At 25.8% G+C, this 18,979-nt stretch overlaps 1 protein-coding gene across 3 annotated transcripts in view; it reads right to left on the minus strand.

Moving 5' to 3' along the window:
• Positions 1–2,222: 2,222 nt before the first annotated feature.
• Positions 2,223–18,979, minus strand: part of LOC147806762 (uncharacterized) — a 137,936-nt gene continuing 121,179 nt past the window's right edge. Inside the window, exons 1-3 of one of the 3 annotated variants that reach the window (XM_087167154.1) lie at positions 13,594–17,418; positions 3,326–3,552; positions 2,223–2,655 (exon numbers count right to left, since the gene is read on the minus strand). In XM_087167154.1, coding sequence (XP_087023280.1) covers positions 3,331–3,552; positions 13,594–13,677 — 306 coding nt within the window. In that variant the 5' untranslated portion in view covers positions 13,678–17,418 and the 3' untranslated portion in view covers positions 2,223–2,655; positions 3,326–3,330. The other 2 variants (XR_015435141.1, XM_087167156.1) reach the window with 2 other exon arrangements.

The raw sequence follows: 18,979 nt of genomic DNA on the forward strand, positions 1-18,979 counted from the left end.
ATTTTATTTTCACGAATTGCTAAATTTCAGAAAGGGCGAAGCACATTATTCGTCCCCTCAATTTAAATTCACTATTAAATAAAGTTTTTGATTTCGAAAATAACTTAAAAGTAGAAAAAATGTTGTTTTTTTTTTCTAAAGTTATCAATTTAACTTGACATTATTTTAACGAATGGCTGAATTTCAGAAGGAGCGAAGCATATTATTCGCCGCCCTTCAGTTAAATTTCAGAGGAAAATGAAATTTTATATTTTAAAAATAGTTTCACAGTAGAAAAAAATAAGACTTTTTAAAAAGTTACCAATTTAATTTGGCTTCATTCTCATCAATGTCTAAATTTCATAAGGGGCTAAGCACACTATTCGCCCCCTCAATTAAATTTCCGAATAAATAGTGTTTCTTTTTTTTAAAAAGAAACAATTTTGAATTTGAAAAAAAGTTTTTTTTTCTAAAATTACCCATTTAACTTAACTTTATTTTCACGAATGGCACATTGTTCGCCCCCTCAACTTAAAGTCTCAGTAAAATAAAAAATTTGATTTCGAAAATAATTTTAAAGTAGAAAAAGAAATGGTTCCTTTTTTTTTTTTTTTTTAACTTGACCTCATAGTCACTAATGTGTAAATTTCAAAAGGGGCTAAGCACACTATTCGCTCCCTCAATTAAATATCAGAAGAAAATAATGTTTTGTTTTTTTTAAATTTAAAAAAGTTCCTTTTTTTTCTAAAACTACCAACCTAACTTTATCTTCACGAATGGCTAATTTTCGAAGGGGCGAAGCACATCATTCGCCCCTCAATTAAATTAAATTAATTTATTAATTCGACCCCTCAATTTAGTTGAAAAAAATAAGGTTTGTTTTCCCTCTAAGTTTACTAATGTATAATTTGACTTCATTTTTGTGAATGTCTAAATTTCAGAAGGGGCGAAACGCATTATTCGCCCTTTTATTAAATATCAGAGGAAAATAAAGTTTTCTTTTTGAAAAATAGCTTCTAAGTTGAAAAAAAGATCCTTGTCTTTATATTTATTATAACCTGTTACTTTAATTTCAGAGGAAAATAGCTTCAAAGTTCAATTTAAAATGTTTTTTTTTTCTTTCTAATAATTTACTTTTTTACTATTTTTTGATTGGAATTTTACTTGATTTTATTTTCTCGAATGTTTAAATTTCAGGAGGGGCGAAACATATTATTTGCTTCGAAACTCTTTCTTTTCTTTCGAAACTTATTCTTTGCTACTTTGATTCGAAAGGCTTTATGTTCATTTTTCTCAAAAATGCCAAAATTTCATTTTGTCCTATTTCGATTGGGCTCTAGTGAAAATCTGGGGATCTAGGGGGGGGCCTGGGCCCCTTCGGCCCTCCCCTATGGGCGCCCATGCCCTCATTAAGAGTTAGACAAACAAGAATTTCTTAAAAATAAAATTTTATGCAAAATTTGCTGCAAGACCATGGTGAACATTTCAAATTATATCTAGGACATGATATATGACACATTTGAAATAATGAATGTGATGCAAGTGTTTTATAAAAAAAATTTAAATTGTCTTTAAAAATAAATTGTTTTATAGTAAAAGATAAATCTAATATTTAAGCTGTTTTTACTTTCATATGTCATTCTGGTACCATAACAGTTACTGCTCTTCCATTATCATTGGAGAGTAAAAAACTAAAAATTATGTTTGTTTATAGAACACAAATAATTAAAGTCTGTGTCAAGACACTGAAACAAATGCCCATTGAATGAGAGTATGGGGCCATGCGTCCAAGACATAAAAAAGAGATAAATTTAAGAGTGTAACAACTACAGAGTAATCACCTCTTTAAACAAAGCATTTTAAATCCTAACAAACATTTTAATGCAAAAGACTGTTACCATACATTGCAAAAGTCATCGAAAATTATCAATGTGGATTAGAAAGAGAAAGGTCAAGACCAGATCCACACAAATCTGGGGGAAAAAACAAAAGAAATTAATATTTATACATACTATATACTATTTTTTGACTTTAAGACAGCATATGATGGCATAGATAGAAAAAAAAATTATATTATGCAACACTCGATTTAGAAATACCCACGTAACTAGATAAATCTTACAAAAATGACAATTAATAGAGTTAAATGCAAAGCAAAACAAGGTTAAGTAAAACCTATATGAATATCTATAAGACTGAAATTCCATGTCATTGAAAAAGTTATTAAAGACACAGTATAACAGTTTAAATGTTAGATTAATTTATTAAATATAGCAAACAAATGTTAATATGGATTAAGAAATCACTTGAAATTAAAACATTTAAGCATAAATTAAAGACTTATCAATATAAAACTTTAGTAATACAAAAAAGCATGTGTGGTAGCGCATTCTGAACAAAACAAAGGAAAACATGTTCTAAGAGAAAAGAAAATATTTGGCACTTTCAAATAAATAATGTCTGGAGACCAAATATTGTGAAAACTAAAAAGGTATATCAATTAAAATGACTTGGATACAATGATTTAAACCCAAAGAAAAAGATGGCAGAAACTTGAAGTGGCTTGATACACTTGAGAAAATGTCACATAAAATTGGGATCAACCATTGGAAAACTGTAACAGTGGATCATTCCCAATGAAAGAAACTTAAGGAGAGAGTCTTGGCCTGCAACAGGCTGTAAAAATGCAAAAAAGAAAGAACTATTAATTTTTTTTAAATGTTAAAAAAGGTTAAAAATAATAAATCAATAAGATTATTAAATAAGGTTAAGAATTGTCCTTAGAAAAAATAATTAAAGTGAAATATTCAAATTTTTTCAACAGGTAAAATATTATTTTGTTAATAAGTAATACGTTAATCAAAAAGAATATCATTTAAAATTATACAGATATCAATGTTTAAAAGGGTCAACTAATAAACATTTCAGTATGGTCGAAATTTATTTTGAAATAATTTATCTAACAAATAGTAGAAAATACTGAAGGGAACAGCAACAATTTTTTTCTGGTCTGAATTAAGAGAAAAACTAGTCATGTCATCAAAAATTAATTTTAACACAATATTTTCAATTTGGAAAAAAATCATAAATAATATTTATTGCTAATAGATGTGACACTTTCTCATGAATCAGGCATACTTTCAGTTTGAGAAACAAAAGATTGCACATAGCAGTTTTTATACAATTTTTTGTATAAAAATAATAATGTTCATTAAAGATTAAAAGAAATGCAGGGTTATTCATAATTCCCTCTGGGGTATTGAAGCGTTATAGTAAAAAAAAAGAAGACGAATATGAAAAAAAGAAACATATGAAATTATTCCGAAACTATTAAAGTTTTACTTACATACATTACAGGTGTTCTATGTGTGAACCCTTGATCACACCGCATACATCAATGCGATAGTCCAGTTCCTGCCCGGAGGGAGTTATGAATAACCCTGTACAAAGCTTCTTTTTCATTACAGACAGCATATTCCGCAGAAGAATTACTTTTAACATAGGTGAAACAGCAGGTATGCAAAAGTGATGATGGAGCAGCAGCTGTGGGTTTGACTCCTTATGTTTCCGTTGCTAAATGAAAAGAAAATAATTAAGGAGAATGACAAATACACAAAATTACTATGCTATTTCTGGTTATTGTGAAAACAACTACATAAAAATATGCATGGAGAAAATTTCTTAATAACAAAAAATGGTTACATGGAGAGAATTTTTTTTTTATCAAAAGCAGTTATGTTAAAAGATTTTTTAATAACCTGTTGACACATTGTTCAACTATCTATAGAAAAATTAACTAGTTCATTAATAGTAAAACCATGAAATTTAAACCTCTTTTACAAACATTTCTGTTTTATATTTTAAATATTATATAGTAATAAGTAGGAAAACTTTTAAAACATTCATGATTCAAGTAAAAGTGTAAAAACAATAAAAACCTATAATCAGGAACCTTAAAGTTGACTTGATTTCAGATTTTTTCACCTTAAACATTAATTACATAATAAAAAATATCAGTTAAGAAAATAGTTTTAATTCGACAGCATAGATACAAAAAATTAAGTTCTTCTTAAAATACACAGTGAGATGGCAGATAAATGTTTTCAGAAATCTTGATTACTAAATTGTAGTTTATAAGAAAAATTTGAATTTTGTTAATTATGATTTGTTTTTATAAGCTAAAATTCAATACAGAAGAACCTCAATCGATCCTTCTCGAGGAACTATTCTTCACAAACCACAGATGCAGGAAAACGACGACTGAGGGTTAACTTTTAATAATTTGGAAATGTATGAAAATTAATACAATTGTAATAAGTATAAAACAATTAACTGAAAAATTATTCAAAATATTTACAGTGCAAAAAAGGGATAAATAAATGTATTAACTTCCTAAAAATATTTGGAAATTTCGGTTTTCTTTTTCCTTATTGTTTTTAAGCTCCTTATTGTTTTTAAGGCTTTCAGACCTCCTGCAAATGTTTGCTTTAATTGGTCGTGTTAAGTTCAGTCTTCATTGGAATTATATTGCACTTCTTCTACTTTTACAACTACTTCTTTAACCGACTACATCACAATGTTTTTATCAATTGATGCATAAACATCAAACCTGTTGCTTCAGGTGTTTTACCCAAATTGTAATAAATCCACACTTTTTCTTTCACTATTAGCATTAGGATTCAGAAGATATTGTTTGGCTTCTCAAAACAAATTAATTTCAATATTTTTATCAAATGTTGGTAAAAATTCTTAACAAGGAAAAAAGTACATGTAAGGAGCATAAATATATCTTGATTAGAGTAAATTCTTTTTAGTGAAATATCATCTTAAAGTAAAAATAAACAGAAATTTAAAAAAATTGCAAGCCGTATTATTTCAAAAAATAAAAATACCTTATTTTAAGAAGCCTTGACACTGACTTAGCTTATTATTGAGTAAGTGTACATAACTCAACAAATCTACTCATTATTATTTTTTCAAGATAATGATTTGTGTTAGCCTTTATTTAAATGTTACAAATTAAATTTCAAGTTCATTTTTCTTAATTTAAATTTAAGTTTAATGTTACAAAAAATTAGGCAAGAGTCAAAACTTTCTTCTTTACACAGATTTAATATTGCCAATATGCTTTTAAACATTTAACAGTTAAAACATTCGCACAGATTCTGTATTGTAATGCATGAATGAAAGTCTACAAATTTGCTTGCAATTTATGATCACAGAAAAATAGTAAAAATCTAAGTTGCCGCTTTAAAATATAATAATTTTAAATACACTCTCCATTCATTATGTAGAATAAATAAGTACACCCATGTGTCTCAAATTGTTACTATACATTTTTGCATACCTTGAAAATTTTACTTGTCAGAAAGTATCATCAATAGTTATTTCATTGGACTGTAAAAAGAAAAATTTAAAGTATGGAAATAATTAGCAATTCAAAATTATCACAAAAATTAAAAACCATGTAAGCAATAAAAATTTAAAATGACAGCTTTTTCCATGTTCAAAAAAATACTAGTACATAAAAATAAGGATTGCAAGCCAAAAATAAAATAGTGCAAAATTTTTAGCAAATATATAACATCTACTATCATTTTTACTAAATTAAAGTCCTGTATAAAATAAAATTATCCAAAAATAACGAACGATGAATACCAAAATGAGAATCACATAGTTTCATACAAGTTATAATTAACAAATTCAAGCAATGTTATTTTTTATTTTATTTTTAATAACGTGCTGCATTTTTTATTACTGAAAATATTTCAAATTTTTACAAAATTAGTTGCCAAGTAAAAATTTATTACATATGATTTACTTTTTACCTTTAACATTCTCAATCAATGTAACTTTTTATCTGACCAACTAATGAGAAAAATTTGTTCAAAACTTTTGCTTTAAGCAATTTCTAAATTGAATGAATGATACGCAAGACTGAACAGAGGTTTTATGTGCCTCTGGTCAAGTTCTACTATTCCTCAAAATACAAAAATCCTATTTTCATATTTGTAGAATGTTTTGTAAAATTTATAGAATATTTGTAAAATACGTAGAATATTTGCAGAATATTTGACTCTTAATACAAAATTGCAGTTTTTACTTAGATATAAAAAACTTTCTTTAAAAAAACTATAATTAATAAAAACTAAATTTTTTAAAAAATATTTTTGATAGAGCCCTAAGCAGACCCAACCCCAGAACTATGTCCTTCTTCATCACCCCTTGAATACCGCCATAAACAAGAGGACTGAGTGAGGCAACAAGTGAAGTACTAAAGTAAAAATTAAGTAAATTTCATACAAAACAATTTATTATATGCTCGTTATTCATGTAAAAAAAATTCATAGCCAACTTTTAAAGCTTTACAAAAAAAATTTGGAAACATAGATATAAATTTAATACATAAATAATCAAGTTAGTTCATTAAAAAAAATATCAGTCTCCAAGTTCAAAAAGAACTATTAAAATTAGAGGACTGTAAAAAATATCAAGAAATTAAAGTTTAGAAATTATATTAAAAATATAATTTTCTAATAAATAAGTTTCAACTATTAAGTTTTTTTTTTTTAAAAAAATTTATCTACCACCTAATAGTTGAAACTAAAATCTGCCAAAATCATGATAAATGTAGCTGCTTACTTTCATATTATAATAAATTTAAGTGTTAATAATTTTTATACCAGAATAATTGACTTTGATAATTGTTTCAAGCAGTTTAATCATTCATTTTTCAATTCATTGTAATAATCACTTCAATTTTCCAACATTTATCTACTGACATATCCTGCTTGCAGATACGACAAAAATACAGATAAATGTTGACCTATAGAGTCGTATTTCATGTAATGGTATATGCTAGGTTATAGGTTCAATACTATGTTTTAACATGACCATTTTAATCTTGTTATTATAATACAGATGCAGACCAGGCTCTGATAATCAAGATTCACAGATACATACTTCAGAATAATATTAAGCAAAGGACGGAAACAACTAATCTAGGTTCATTTCGATTGCACAAGTAATTTCGGCAACTAACTTATCTATTTTTTTTTCTTCTTTAAAAACATTACTTATAAATAATAATAATTAAAAAAAAACTGTTTAATTTATTTGCACTAAGTAAGTCTGCATTAATGACTTTATCGCCTACCCTGGCAAAATAGAAATATACCTAAATTTATTTAAAAACTGTTAACAACTAATTGAAATCTAAAAACCAATAACATGAAAAATATATTCCAATACTCCATGAAGTTAAGAAAGAAGTACAAAATTAAAAACAGGAGAAGTAAATAGCCAGGAGAGAAAATTACACAATACATGCTCAGCTTAAACATCTATGAGAGTTTGTCAAGCAATAGCCCTTTTGTAGGACATCTGGGGCAAAAGGCTGAATACTACTAGTTTTTAAAGATAGAGCACCGCCAAAAACGACTCCTATTATTATGAGCTAATGCATGTGCTCCGAAGAAGCGTTTGAAATTGGAATAGCTATCGAGGAAACAAATTCTCCTTATTTTCGTCTCCCATTGTTATGCAGATCTGAACAGTCCAATTGATTTTGGCCCTCATTGTTACAGTGTTACTAACAATATTAAAACTTAAATAAATTGTTTAAAAACTACCATTAGCCACCATTCATTAAATTTTTGCCATCTCAAGGGTATTTTTATTATGTTTTAAAATTTTAATATTTTTTTTTCTATTTTTTTGATGAATTTCTACTTGCAATGACACTTTTCATTAAAAATACTTGAATTGATTATAAAACAAATATCTATTAGCTATGAATTATTAAGTTGTTTTGATCAGCCTTCTGACATTTTTATTTCATTGTTCTTTGTGTACTCTTTCTTGGTTAGGGTTTCGATTGACTGCAAAATGTTAAAAAAAAAAGGGAATGGATTGCATAATTGGATCAGGGAATGGAATGCATTGGATCTTATTGATAGATATTATTATTAATATTTGATTTTTCTCTTCAATAAATACTGTAATTACAAAATTTGTTGGTTGAAAATACCTCATATACTAAAACATTCATAGATTAAATTATTTACTTAATAAATGCCGGCCAGGTGGCCGAGTGGTCAGCATGCCTGACTGCGAAACCAATGGTTGCGGGTTCGTATCCAACTTAGTGCATGGATGTTTCTCTGAGTGGGCTATTCTCTGTTGTGTGAATGTGGCCCAACCTATAAACAGGTATCTGTGACAGTGCAGCACGGGTAATGTTGCTCTCCTCCGTGAATTAGTTTTACAGGTGCCCATTGGGTAACTTTAAATGGGCAACACTTCCGGCATCTTTCAAGATATTTTATATTTATTTTTATCCTAGAGAATTATCAATCATGTTGAATTTAGTATACTAATTTTGAAGCTCTAAAATATATAGAAATTATTAAATTTTGTTAAAAATACATTGTCACCAAAGTTATTTAATGCTCAATTAATACTTATCATATTATTCAAAATATAAAAGTAGTTATTAAAAACCTAACTTGCGCTAAAAACTAGTTAGATTTTAGAATGTAGAATAAGCAGTCGTTTTCTCCGGATTTTGTTAGAACATTAAAAGTTAAATATTTACAATTTGGTGCCCGTCTTACCTAAGTGTTTTTTTTTTTCATATTCTGACAGAAAACTGGTAAATTATTTATGAGTGAGATTTTTCTAAAAATAAGAAATCAAATTATTATATGTGAATTACAAATCGAAGAAATAATAGGAGAATGTAAGAATTTATGTATAGTAAAAGATCTTAGATAAAGTGCTCAATCAAAGGGATACCTTATTGTATATGAGAACTATTTTTGCAATGAAATTAATTTGATTACTAAAAACAAATTAAAATATTGCTATTTTTCAAATGTTCTTTTTATTTATTTTTAAATTTGAGGTAATTTTGAAAAAAAAATAAATAAATAAACAATCAAACAAGCATTATATTTTAAAGGAAAAAATCTTCTAAAACATGAACGAAATTGTTTCTTTTTTTTTTAAATTCAGTAAAATGCATTCCTTAGTAAAAAAAAAATTTCTGTCATTTAATACCATTTACTTAAAGAGACTGTAACATTTTCTAGTAACTAAATTCCCAATTTAATCATGAGTAAATTAAATGATGAAATATTATTTTTTGTATGGAGCCCTGCCATTTATTTTTGGGTAAATAAGTTTTATTATGTACAATAATGTTTTAATTCATAATTTTATTTTGATGATATATGTAAAAAAAAATTTCAAGAGTAATACTATTGGGTCTTAACTTTTGAAGGATCTGGCTTTATTATGATATGTCTCAGACTTTGAAAATTATAGACAGTTAGATTAGCTAGTTTAAAATGGTAAATCTGGAGGCTCATCAAATTAATGACATAAAACTAGACATTTTTTCAAATTGTTTGTATTGATTTTTTTTTTTTTTAAATTTCAAAATTTTTTTTTTAAAAATAAAGAACAAATTTCATTAATTTTCTTGTTTCGATTAACTCAACAAATCATTTTAAACAATTAGTAGCTATTATGTACATAAATTTCTCCATTACAACATCATCCGTGAAGCAAAATGCATAAACATATAGACAAACAAATTAGGCTAATTTTTCTGAAGAATCCGAAAAAGTTCATAATTAAGATTTCAAAGGTTACCCTCATCCTGCACTCAGGGGTGGAAGATCAAGTTTGTTATCTTTGACTGCTTATTTAAAATATTGCTTAAATCATGTTGAAATAAATTTTACTTATGTAGTTATTATTTAAAACAATTCCTTTTGCAGACAAAACCAATTGTGCTTTTATATGCTTTGTGAGGTTCTTTTGTGTTATTCATAATTATTATTTCTTATCAATTAGTTTTATTATTTACTAAAACATGTATAGCTACTTGTAATATTCGAAACAATGTAGCTTCGAAAATAATATTTGTAATAAATTATTTTTAATGTTTGACGAATTCTATTGCTAATTATAAAATATATTTTAATTTCAGCTGTTCTTGCTTTCTTTTAAGCTGTAATGTCACATTCTCCAAGACATGACTGCAAAACGAGATCCTGGAAGTAAATGGTACAGAAATTCTCTTTATTGATCCTAAGTTTAATTGGAAAGTGTTTATCCAGCCTTTGATTCAACTATGGTTAAAGAAAATATGAAACTGCTAAAGAAAAGTTCTCATGTTTTGCTACTGCAGGATGGGAGGTTGTTGTGACCTTTTATACATTTTTACTGTTGGCCAATTCGTCATATTTATACAAATTCAATTACTCATGTTTTATTTAAACATGCCTTTGTTTAAATTTCTTATTTATTTGCAATATTTAAACAGTTAAGCACTGAGGATTCATTTCAAAACTGGTGAGTTCAGTAAACTATTTCCTAGATTTTCTTTTAAAATATTTATATTTGGTTCAAACTAAGAAAATTAAAACTTATTATAATTTATTCCAATCAAAGTTTTAATTACTTTAGATAGAAATTATTTCTATTTTTATATATGTAAAGATTTATACTGGTGAAAAGCTTCATTTTGAAATATTTGCCAAGCAACTCGCCAAGCTTTGTTGCATTATCATAACATAAAATATAATAATCATTGTATTTTTTTATTTTTAAATTTCTATCTTTATTTCAGTTGATTGTTAAAGCATGTGTTTGATTATTTGAAAAATTTATTTTATTTCTATTATTATTGAAATAATTATTTTATTCTTCCCTAAGAATTCTTTTAATTTTTGAAAAGCTTATTTTAAAACAAGTTAGAAAACATGAATATTTATCTTGTCTCTCACAAAGTTACCCCTTTTTTTGGTAATTATTGAAAAGTATTAAAAAAAGGGTAGTAATATAAGAAGTAATTTTTAAAAAAACAAATTCCCAAATCCCTTATCTGTTTCTACATTAATCCCTCTTTTTTTGGTATATGATGATTTGCATAATATTTTGTTTATTATTATTCAATGTTAACTATGGATACTTTACTTTTTATTTATACTTTACATTTATCTATTGACACTTTACTTTTCTACAATGGTAGTAAGTATGTAAGTTTACCTTACTAATTTTTCAACATACTTTCATTTTTAATAGTCTTCATTTATAAATACAATTAATTTTTTTAAAACAAATTTCAGCCCAAACATTAAAGCTACAAAATCAAATATCTGCCATGTTTCATAAGAATAATCTTAGAACTATAATCAAAATATCTGACAAACTTAAAATCAGTTTATAAGGGATGCCTGAAGGCTTAACTGATTTCAAATTAATGGTACTTAATCCCCCTTATTCTAATATGTGCATTCTAATGTTAATGTGTAAAATTTTATCATGATAGTGATTTCTTTCTTTTATTTTAGATATTTTGTCGAATCTTGCAAGGTTTTTTTGGTGAAGAAGGAAAGAGATGTAAAATTTTTATGAATGAAATAAAAAAATAAAAAATGTAAATGAATAATGTTCGAAACATTTCACTTGGTATTAAATGTTTAACTTCTTCAATTGATTCTTGCATTATTTAAAATGCAAAACACATTTAAAGCCTATAACTAAATAATATGGTACATAAAAAATATGCTCTTTATAAAATACTGTTTTTTTTTCCTAGTTATTAATGAATTTATATAGTGTATAATTACAATAAATTTGTCTTAAAATAAATAATGTAATTTTGAATTAAATTATCATATTCATATAATGAATGCTTTAAATTTTACAATAATAAATTGCAAGTATGACATTGAAAATCTTCTTATATTTAAAAAATAATTTTAAAAAGAAATTGGTTTTTCATAAAAATGATATTTCTGATACGCAATGTGAAAATAATGAATGAAAGTTATGATCCCTTAATGCAATGTAAATTAATTTTATGACAATAAATTCTGAGACATTATTTACTGTGTATTTTTTAGACTAAAGTAAAAAAAAAAAAGAATTGATTTGATAGATCTAACAGTTTTGATGTTATAAATATTTTAAGATTAAAAGGTAAGTCAAAAATTGCATATTTCATACATTAAACCCTCATTTCTTTTTAAAAATTATTTCAAAGGACTATTTTATTAGGTTAAGCATAAAATATTGAATTTGAAGTTAGTTATTAAATTTCAATGCGAATTAAATTGCACGAAAATTGAATAACAAGGTGAACTTTGAATGAAATATTGATAGCAAATTAAAATTTTATCTAGGAACACCCAAAAACTTAAACAATAATAAAAATAAATGGATAGGATAATTTTTAAAATTTCACTAACTGTTACGTCTTGACCACTTTGACTCTTGTTTTCTTTGAAATATCTTAAATCTTGTCAAAGGAGAATAAATGTAAACAAAAATTATATCATTAATTAAACTACACACTAATACTGAAATAAAAAAAAATTAATTATTTAATTTATTACCTGTGTACAATTTTTTTAGATCATTCTTATAGTAATTGCAAAATAGTAAAAAAAATTCCCCTTTATTAATCTTGGTTTGATAAGAAATAGGGAAAATATTTTAAACTTTTTCCACAGAAATTCGCAAACAAAATTTACCTAAAATTAAACAATAACATCATGCAACTTTAATTAAAAAAAAAATATATCATATCAAAAAATATTTAAATCGCTTACTGTTGTATTCATAACACCTATTCCATGAGTACATACAGAATTGGCTATGTGGCGAATATTTATAGCACTCAAATGCTTATTATTACTTGAGCGTTCAACAAATATCCATAAAAAATAAGAAATATAATAAACATAGAATATAAAATCTAATCACATTATAGTTAATTCAATTAAATGGTAATGAGACTTTGAAATAAACAAACATAATCTTGATAAACAAAATATATAACAAAAAATTTTATGCCACCAAAATATAAACAAATGACATAAAATAAATTTTTACCAGCAACTTCCAACAGCTTTATTTTGTTCTCAATTTCTAATTTTTTGTTTTAATTTATGATCTGCACTTTACAAAACTTATTTGCATACAGTGCTAAGAATGTTAAAAAAAATATCAAGCATGTTAACCATTCCAAGCCTCTTCCTGTTCCTTTTTAACTATCATAATTTTAGACGTCAGCCAGATTTTTATAATTCCCAGATAAGTAGCTGACCTTTAAATGCTACATTTTAAGGTAATTATACATTAAATCCAGAAACTTGTTAAATATTAGAACTTTATAAGCAGATCCTGCAGTAATAAATTACCAAGTGTTTTAACAAAAGAAAAAACTAACACCATATAACCATTGAGAAAAGTATTAAGAATGAGTAAAATACAACAATAAGAAAAATGTTTGTAAAATAGAGTTATAATGATGGCTATAGCTTTTTAATAACTCTTAAGAAAATGTTAAATTAATCTATAGATTAAGATGAATAAACAAATGAATGTGTGCAGTGAAATAGTGAAGAAGCTTTATCTGATTATTGAGATTGTAGAAGTATATATATATATATATATATATATTGATACAAATAAATGAATATTCTTCTTAATTCCAAGAGCATTTAAACCCTAAAATTAGAATTATTAAAAAATGGAGAAACATTAAGCTTAAAATAATGATTTAAGCAGAAAAAATGTAGAAACTTTAAAACAAACCAGTTCTAAATTTTGACTAGGAAGATGGGCTTCGTCAGTTTCTAAGCGATACTTATGTGAAGCTAAGCTCCTCTTTTCCCACATAAGTTTTCCAATCGTGAAGGGCACGGCTGATAAATTCTAAAATAGTTTGTAAAGACAATGTTCAACATAAGCTGGAAAACGATACAAAAAAAAATTTATAAACATATAGAACACACTTTTATAAAAAATATATTTTATAATTAAAATTTAAAAATGCATTTCTCGATTTAAGACTTAAACTAAAGCAAACAAGTTCACAAAGTTCACAAGTTCACATATTTGCAAATTATATACAATATTCCAGTGCTTTAATTCTAATAGTTTTTCCTTCCTAGCATAAAAAGAGGCATACAAATAACTGAAAAAACAATTGTTAGAATTATTTAAAAAAAAAAAAACTCCTGTCATTCAATCAAAACAGGATCATTTTTAAAATTTGGTGTCACTTGAAAACTGGAAAGAGAAACAACACCTTTTCATTACATGAGAGAGTATAATTTTTATAAATACAAAAGCAAATAAACTTCTTTATTAGATAAATGTTTTTCATATTTCTTTAGCATTATTAGTTAATACATTTTTGGTTAAATACCCTAAAGATTGACATGCCTGTTGCCATAATACCTATTATTTTTGCATATTCTAGATCAGTGATTCTCAACCTTTTTTTTTGTGGCGGTACACTTTTAACAATTTCGAAATTTGACGGCACGCAATGAAAATAATTAGTTTAAAAGTTGTTTACTTACCTATATTACACTGTGTTAAATAGTTTGTGATAATAATTTTGAATGCGAAATAAAATAATATGTACTACAAAAGCATGTTTATTAAGGGTTTAATTATTTCTTCCGACTAATTTTTCATTAGTTAGTAACAGTTATTTATTTTTTTTGCTAGATTTTAATTGTTAGCTTGTTTTCTATAGTTATTAACTGTTCTGTTTTTTAAATTGTTATTTTTTTGCGATTTCTTATTAATTAGTTTTTTTGCTAATTATTAATTGTTAGCTTATTTTTCTGTTAGTTATCCTTTGTTAATCTGTTTTTATAACTATTAATTGCATAGCTTACTTTAATGATTAGCTTTTATTTCTGTTTGAAAGTTAATATTTAGCTTGCTTTCCTTTGTTAATTTATAATTTAAATGGTCATTAAATTTCCTACTTTTTTCAACATTTTTTTAAATTGTGAGCCTTAGAGTTTAAACACTTCCTTCTTATTTAAATTTATTTTAAGATTGTCAGAGACAAGACAATCGCTGACAAAGATGTTCACACGGTTAAAGCGTGGAAAAATTATAAAAAGTACTGCAATTTCACGGAGAAAAGCCGCCCTGGTATATACACTGCACCCTCAAAAATCGACCGAAAGAAAAAAGTTTTTCACCGGACACGCCGCAACGAATTTTTTTACAATTAACGAATTTTGAACTTAACGCAGGTATTGATTAAAGACTTGACACATGTGTATATAATTTTAATAGTTAAATAAAAATCAATAAAAGGATATTGAACATACAAAAAAATAAAGACAATCCTAGTATATAAAATAGATTTCAGTAACTTTCTAAGTAAAATTAAGCATTTTCTAATTTTAAACAGAAGTAACCATTAAAATATAAATAAAATAATTAATATATCAAAAACCATTAAAATAAGTATGAAATTTTGTAAAAATAAAACGAATCAACAATCCAAAATCCTGTTTTAGAAATAAACGATAAATCCAAACAAAATTTGTTCAAAGAAAAACTTAAGAATAATTTATTTAGATATCACCTATCACTATATATTCATATCACTGCACGTAAAAATCCCTCAAAATCAGAGCTCTCTGTATCAGAGCAAATTAGGTTTACTAGTTAATTGTTTATTTCGGATTAATCTCCGTCACTCACACTTTCAGACTAACTTTCGGTTTTGTTTTGTCCCGGGATTTCTGCTTTTTTGAAGCCATTTATCAGTTTTTTTTTTCCTCTTTTAATTGCCGACAGCTTAAACGCAGCGTTATAGTTCTTCCTCTTAATGGGAGGCATTTAAAATGGATAACTTAAATAAAGTTATGTTTAAAAAAAAACGAAAATAGCATAAACAAAACAAAAATATTAATTAAAGAAAAATATTAATAAAACAAAAACGCATCAGAATTGAAGATAAAACGTTTAAAAAAAAATTCATAATAAGCTGAGGAAGATGATCAAAATCACACAGAAATATGAGCAATGAAAAAAAAAAACAATAAAAAGCGCTCTCCCAAGCATTTAAAACAAGTTTCTATTTTTAACAATTCCTCCCCCTATTTTTCCTTCTCAAATCCAGTTTCTTTTTTTAATTGACTCCGCCTAGGAGGGTCTTTCTTTTATCCCTGTCTAAAATTCTCACACAAATTGATCTTTTCCCTCTTCACAGATCCTCAGATAAAGTTTGAAATTCTTTTTGAACTTTCTAATTGTAAGATTATTGAAGGTCATTCCAAGCTCATCAGTATCCTTTATTCATCAAACATTCACATGTTTTTAACAACCAGTTGAAGAAAAAAGGGGAGTGGAGAGGCATTCAGGACAAGTGGAAGAGACATATTTCCTGGAAACAAGGGAGCATTTGTTTTACAGTTGATGTTATCACTGGCCCCACCCTGATTTTCATCATTTATTCCTTTCTGATTTATGCTTCTCCACTCCACGCCCATTTCTTACACTCTACAGCTGTTCATATGGCAGAAGGGAAAGAGAGACTTCCTTCTCTTGTAGATAGTGGTCTCCAGGAAGTGAGTCCAAAAAAGGATTAGGGAGGGGAAAATTTCAGGTATGCTGACCATTCCTTGGAGTAACATTAAGCATGAAAAAATAAAAAGCACAGTAACAGGTGGAAAAAATGATGATGAAATTTGTGGGGTTTCTAAAAAGCAAAATTTTTTGAAGGAAAAAAAAAAAGGTAATACTATATAGGCCGCCCCGTCAGATACACCTTCCTACTAAATTTTCAAGCTTTAAATCAATAACGCTGCGGCCTATCTCCGCGAAATTACGGTATATATATATATATAATATTATATATATATACACTTCTCTTTTATTTAAAGTTTACTTGTAATAAGAAAAAACATTGCAATTTTTATTGTATCATTTCTAATATTTGGCTGCAGACTTTCAGAATTTGGCGACACACAAAAGTGCCGCAAACAGTGGTTGAGAAACACTGTTCTAGACAAAGAAAGATATTTCATGCATAATTTTAATAATATTGAATGCAAGCAAAGTTAAATTTTTTTTAAAAAAAACTTCACCAAAAGAGTCATGTCTGTAAAAGAATGAAAATTCAGAAAACAGTATTTTAATTCTTAAAAAAAATCAGAAAACAAAAACAATAAATTCTATTTAATTTAGGCTAAAAATTACTAAGCTAAATTATTCAGTTGAATAAATAAATATTTTTTATACTAATAATTATGATAACAGACAAGGCATAGTAAAAAAAACTCTTAAAAGCTTCATCAACCAAAGAGAACATTCAAAGTAGATTATTTCCTTTTGAAAAGTCTCCATCCATGAATTCCAATTGTGTTACTTAAAAAACGTAAATAAGTGATGACAAATACGGCATGAATTTAAGGACAGCTGTACTTAGTTAAAAAAAAGTTTACAATTTTATTAGTTGATTTTTATAATCTTTATAGAATCTTTTTAGAGTATTTAACACTTAAGTACACTTTTAAGAGTATTTAACACTTAAGATACATGACAGAAGAGAAACATTTTAGGGTTTATTTAAAGAACCACTATGCTTTAACTTCCCTCAAACTTAACACTTTAAATACTATTTTTCTAAAATACTGTCAAAACTTATCAATAAATATTATTGTGAATACTACTTTTCTTCTTTATTCTTATAATTTTATATTTTTCAACTTGGAAAGTATCCTACAAATGTTTAATAATTAATTTAATACACAAAAATTATGTAAACTTTAACATCTTCAAGAAAAAAATATTTTTCAGATGACAAATATATCCGGAAGAAAAGAATCCGAAAAAAAGGGGGGAATTAATAATATACCAAAAAATAAAAGACATAATCTTTTCAAATGCTCACACGATTACATCTTCAAAAAAAAAAGAGTGCTTGCCAATATTTTATCAATATAGCCAAGCAAAATATATCAATACAATAGAATGAGGAGAAATTAAAAAAATTACAAAAATTTACAACAAATAATATAGAACACATTAAGTAAAAATATAATGTAAAGACAGAAATTAAAATAAAAAAACAGAATAAAATATAAAATGAAATCTATAAAGCGAGTAACGAATGAACTTACATAAACCAGTAATTTTTCAAGAATGATTTAAAATATTTTTGTAACAAGATTGCCAGATTACAAAATATGAAAACAGAAGTGCAAATTGAGGTAAAAGCATAAATAGAGGGTTTTTGTTCTATAGTGCTTTCTTACTGCAGTACTGAAGTGCGTTTGATTTGTTTGTTGCCAAGGATGGGCATGAAAATGGATGTGCGCAAGGTAATATTATACTGGATAAAGTTGAGACAAGTTGACAAGAGAGTTGACAAGTTTTAGAAAATTCACTTTTATTTAGAAAAAAATAAAATAGAAAAGAGAAAGAAACATGAATTGCCTGTTATGTAAATAATTTTAGCTACGGATTTGCCCGCAATGAATTTGCACATGGTAAAAATTATATAATTTAACAAAGAAGTTTTTTAGTAAATTTACTTACAATAATATACAATTAACTAAATGATTTTATATAGAATTTAATTACTTAAGTATCCATTGTTTATTATCGAATTTTGAAAAGTTTGTCTATTTGTTTTTTGGATAAATAAACATTACTACAAATTCTTTTAATTCTATTCATTTGATTAAAAATGGTATTTAAATAGATGTTTTTAGAAACATTAGAATTCCAAGTAATTAGTTTATTTATATTAAAACTAAAATAATTTCTTTTATCGTATAAATCAACAAAACAGATATTTTCTTCTTTTATAATACCCAATTCTAAAAAATTAAAATTAATATCATCCTCATAATTATGAAGCAAGATTAATTTCTCACGGTAAATATTATTTAATAAAATAGTACAATCTTGAAAATTAAGGATAATTAAATCATCAATAAATCTAAAAACAAATTTAACATTAAGAGTATAATTTTTTTCATAATAGTGCAAAAATAAGTTAGCTAAAAGAAATGAAAAATTTAATCCTAGTGGTATTTCATCAATTGGAAGAAAAAAATCTTTTCCATTGTAAAGATAATTATTAAAAAGATAAAAATAATCAAAAACGCAACTAAGGATATTTTTAAAATGATAGTAATAATTCAAAAGGAAATCT

The sequence above is a fragment of the Parasteatoda tepidariorum genome, chromosome 7 (genome assembly GCF_982258835.1).
Source record: "Parasteatoda tepidariorum strain Cologne lab strain chromosome 7, Ptep-v5.0, whole genome shotgun sequence".
Classification (NCBI taxonomy): Eukaryota; Metazoa; Arthropoda; class Arachnida; order Araneae; family Theridiidae; genus Parasteatoda; species Parasteatoda tepidariorum.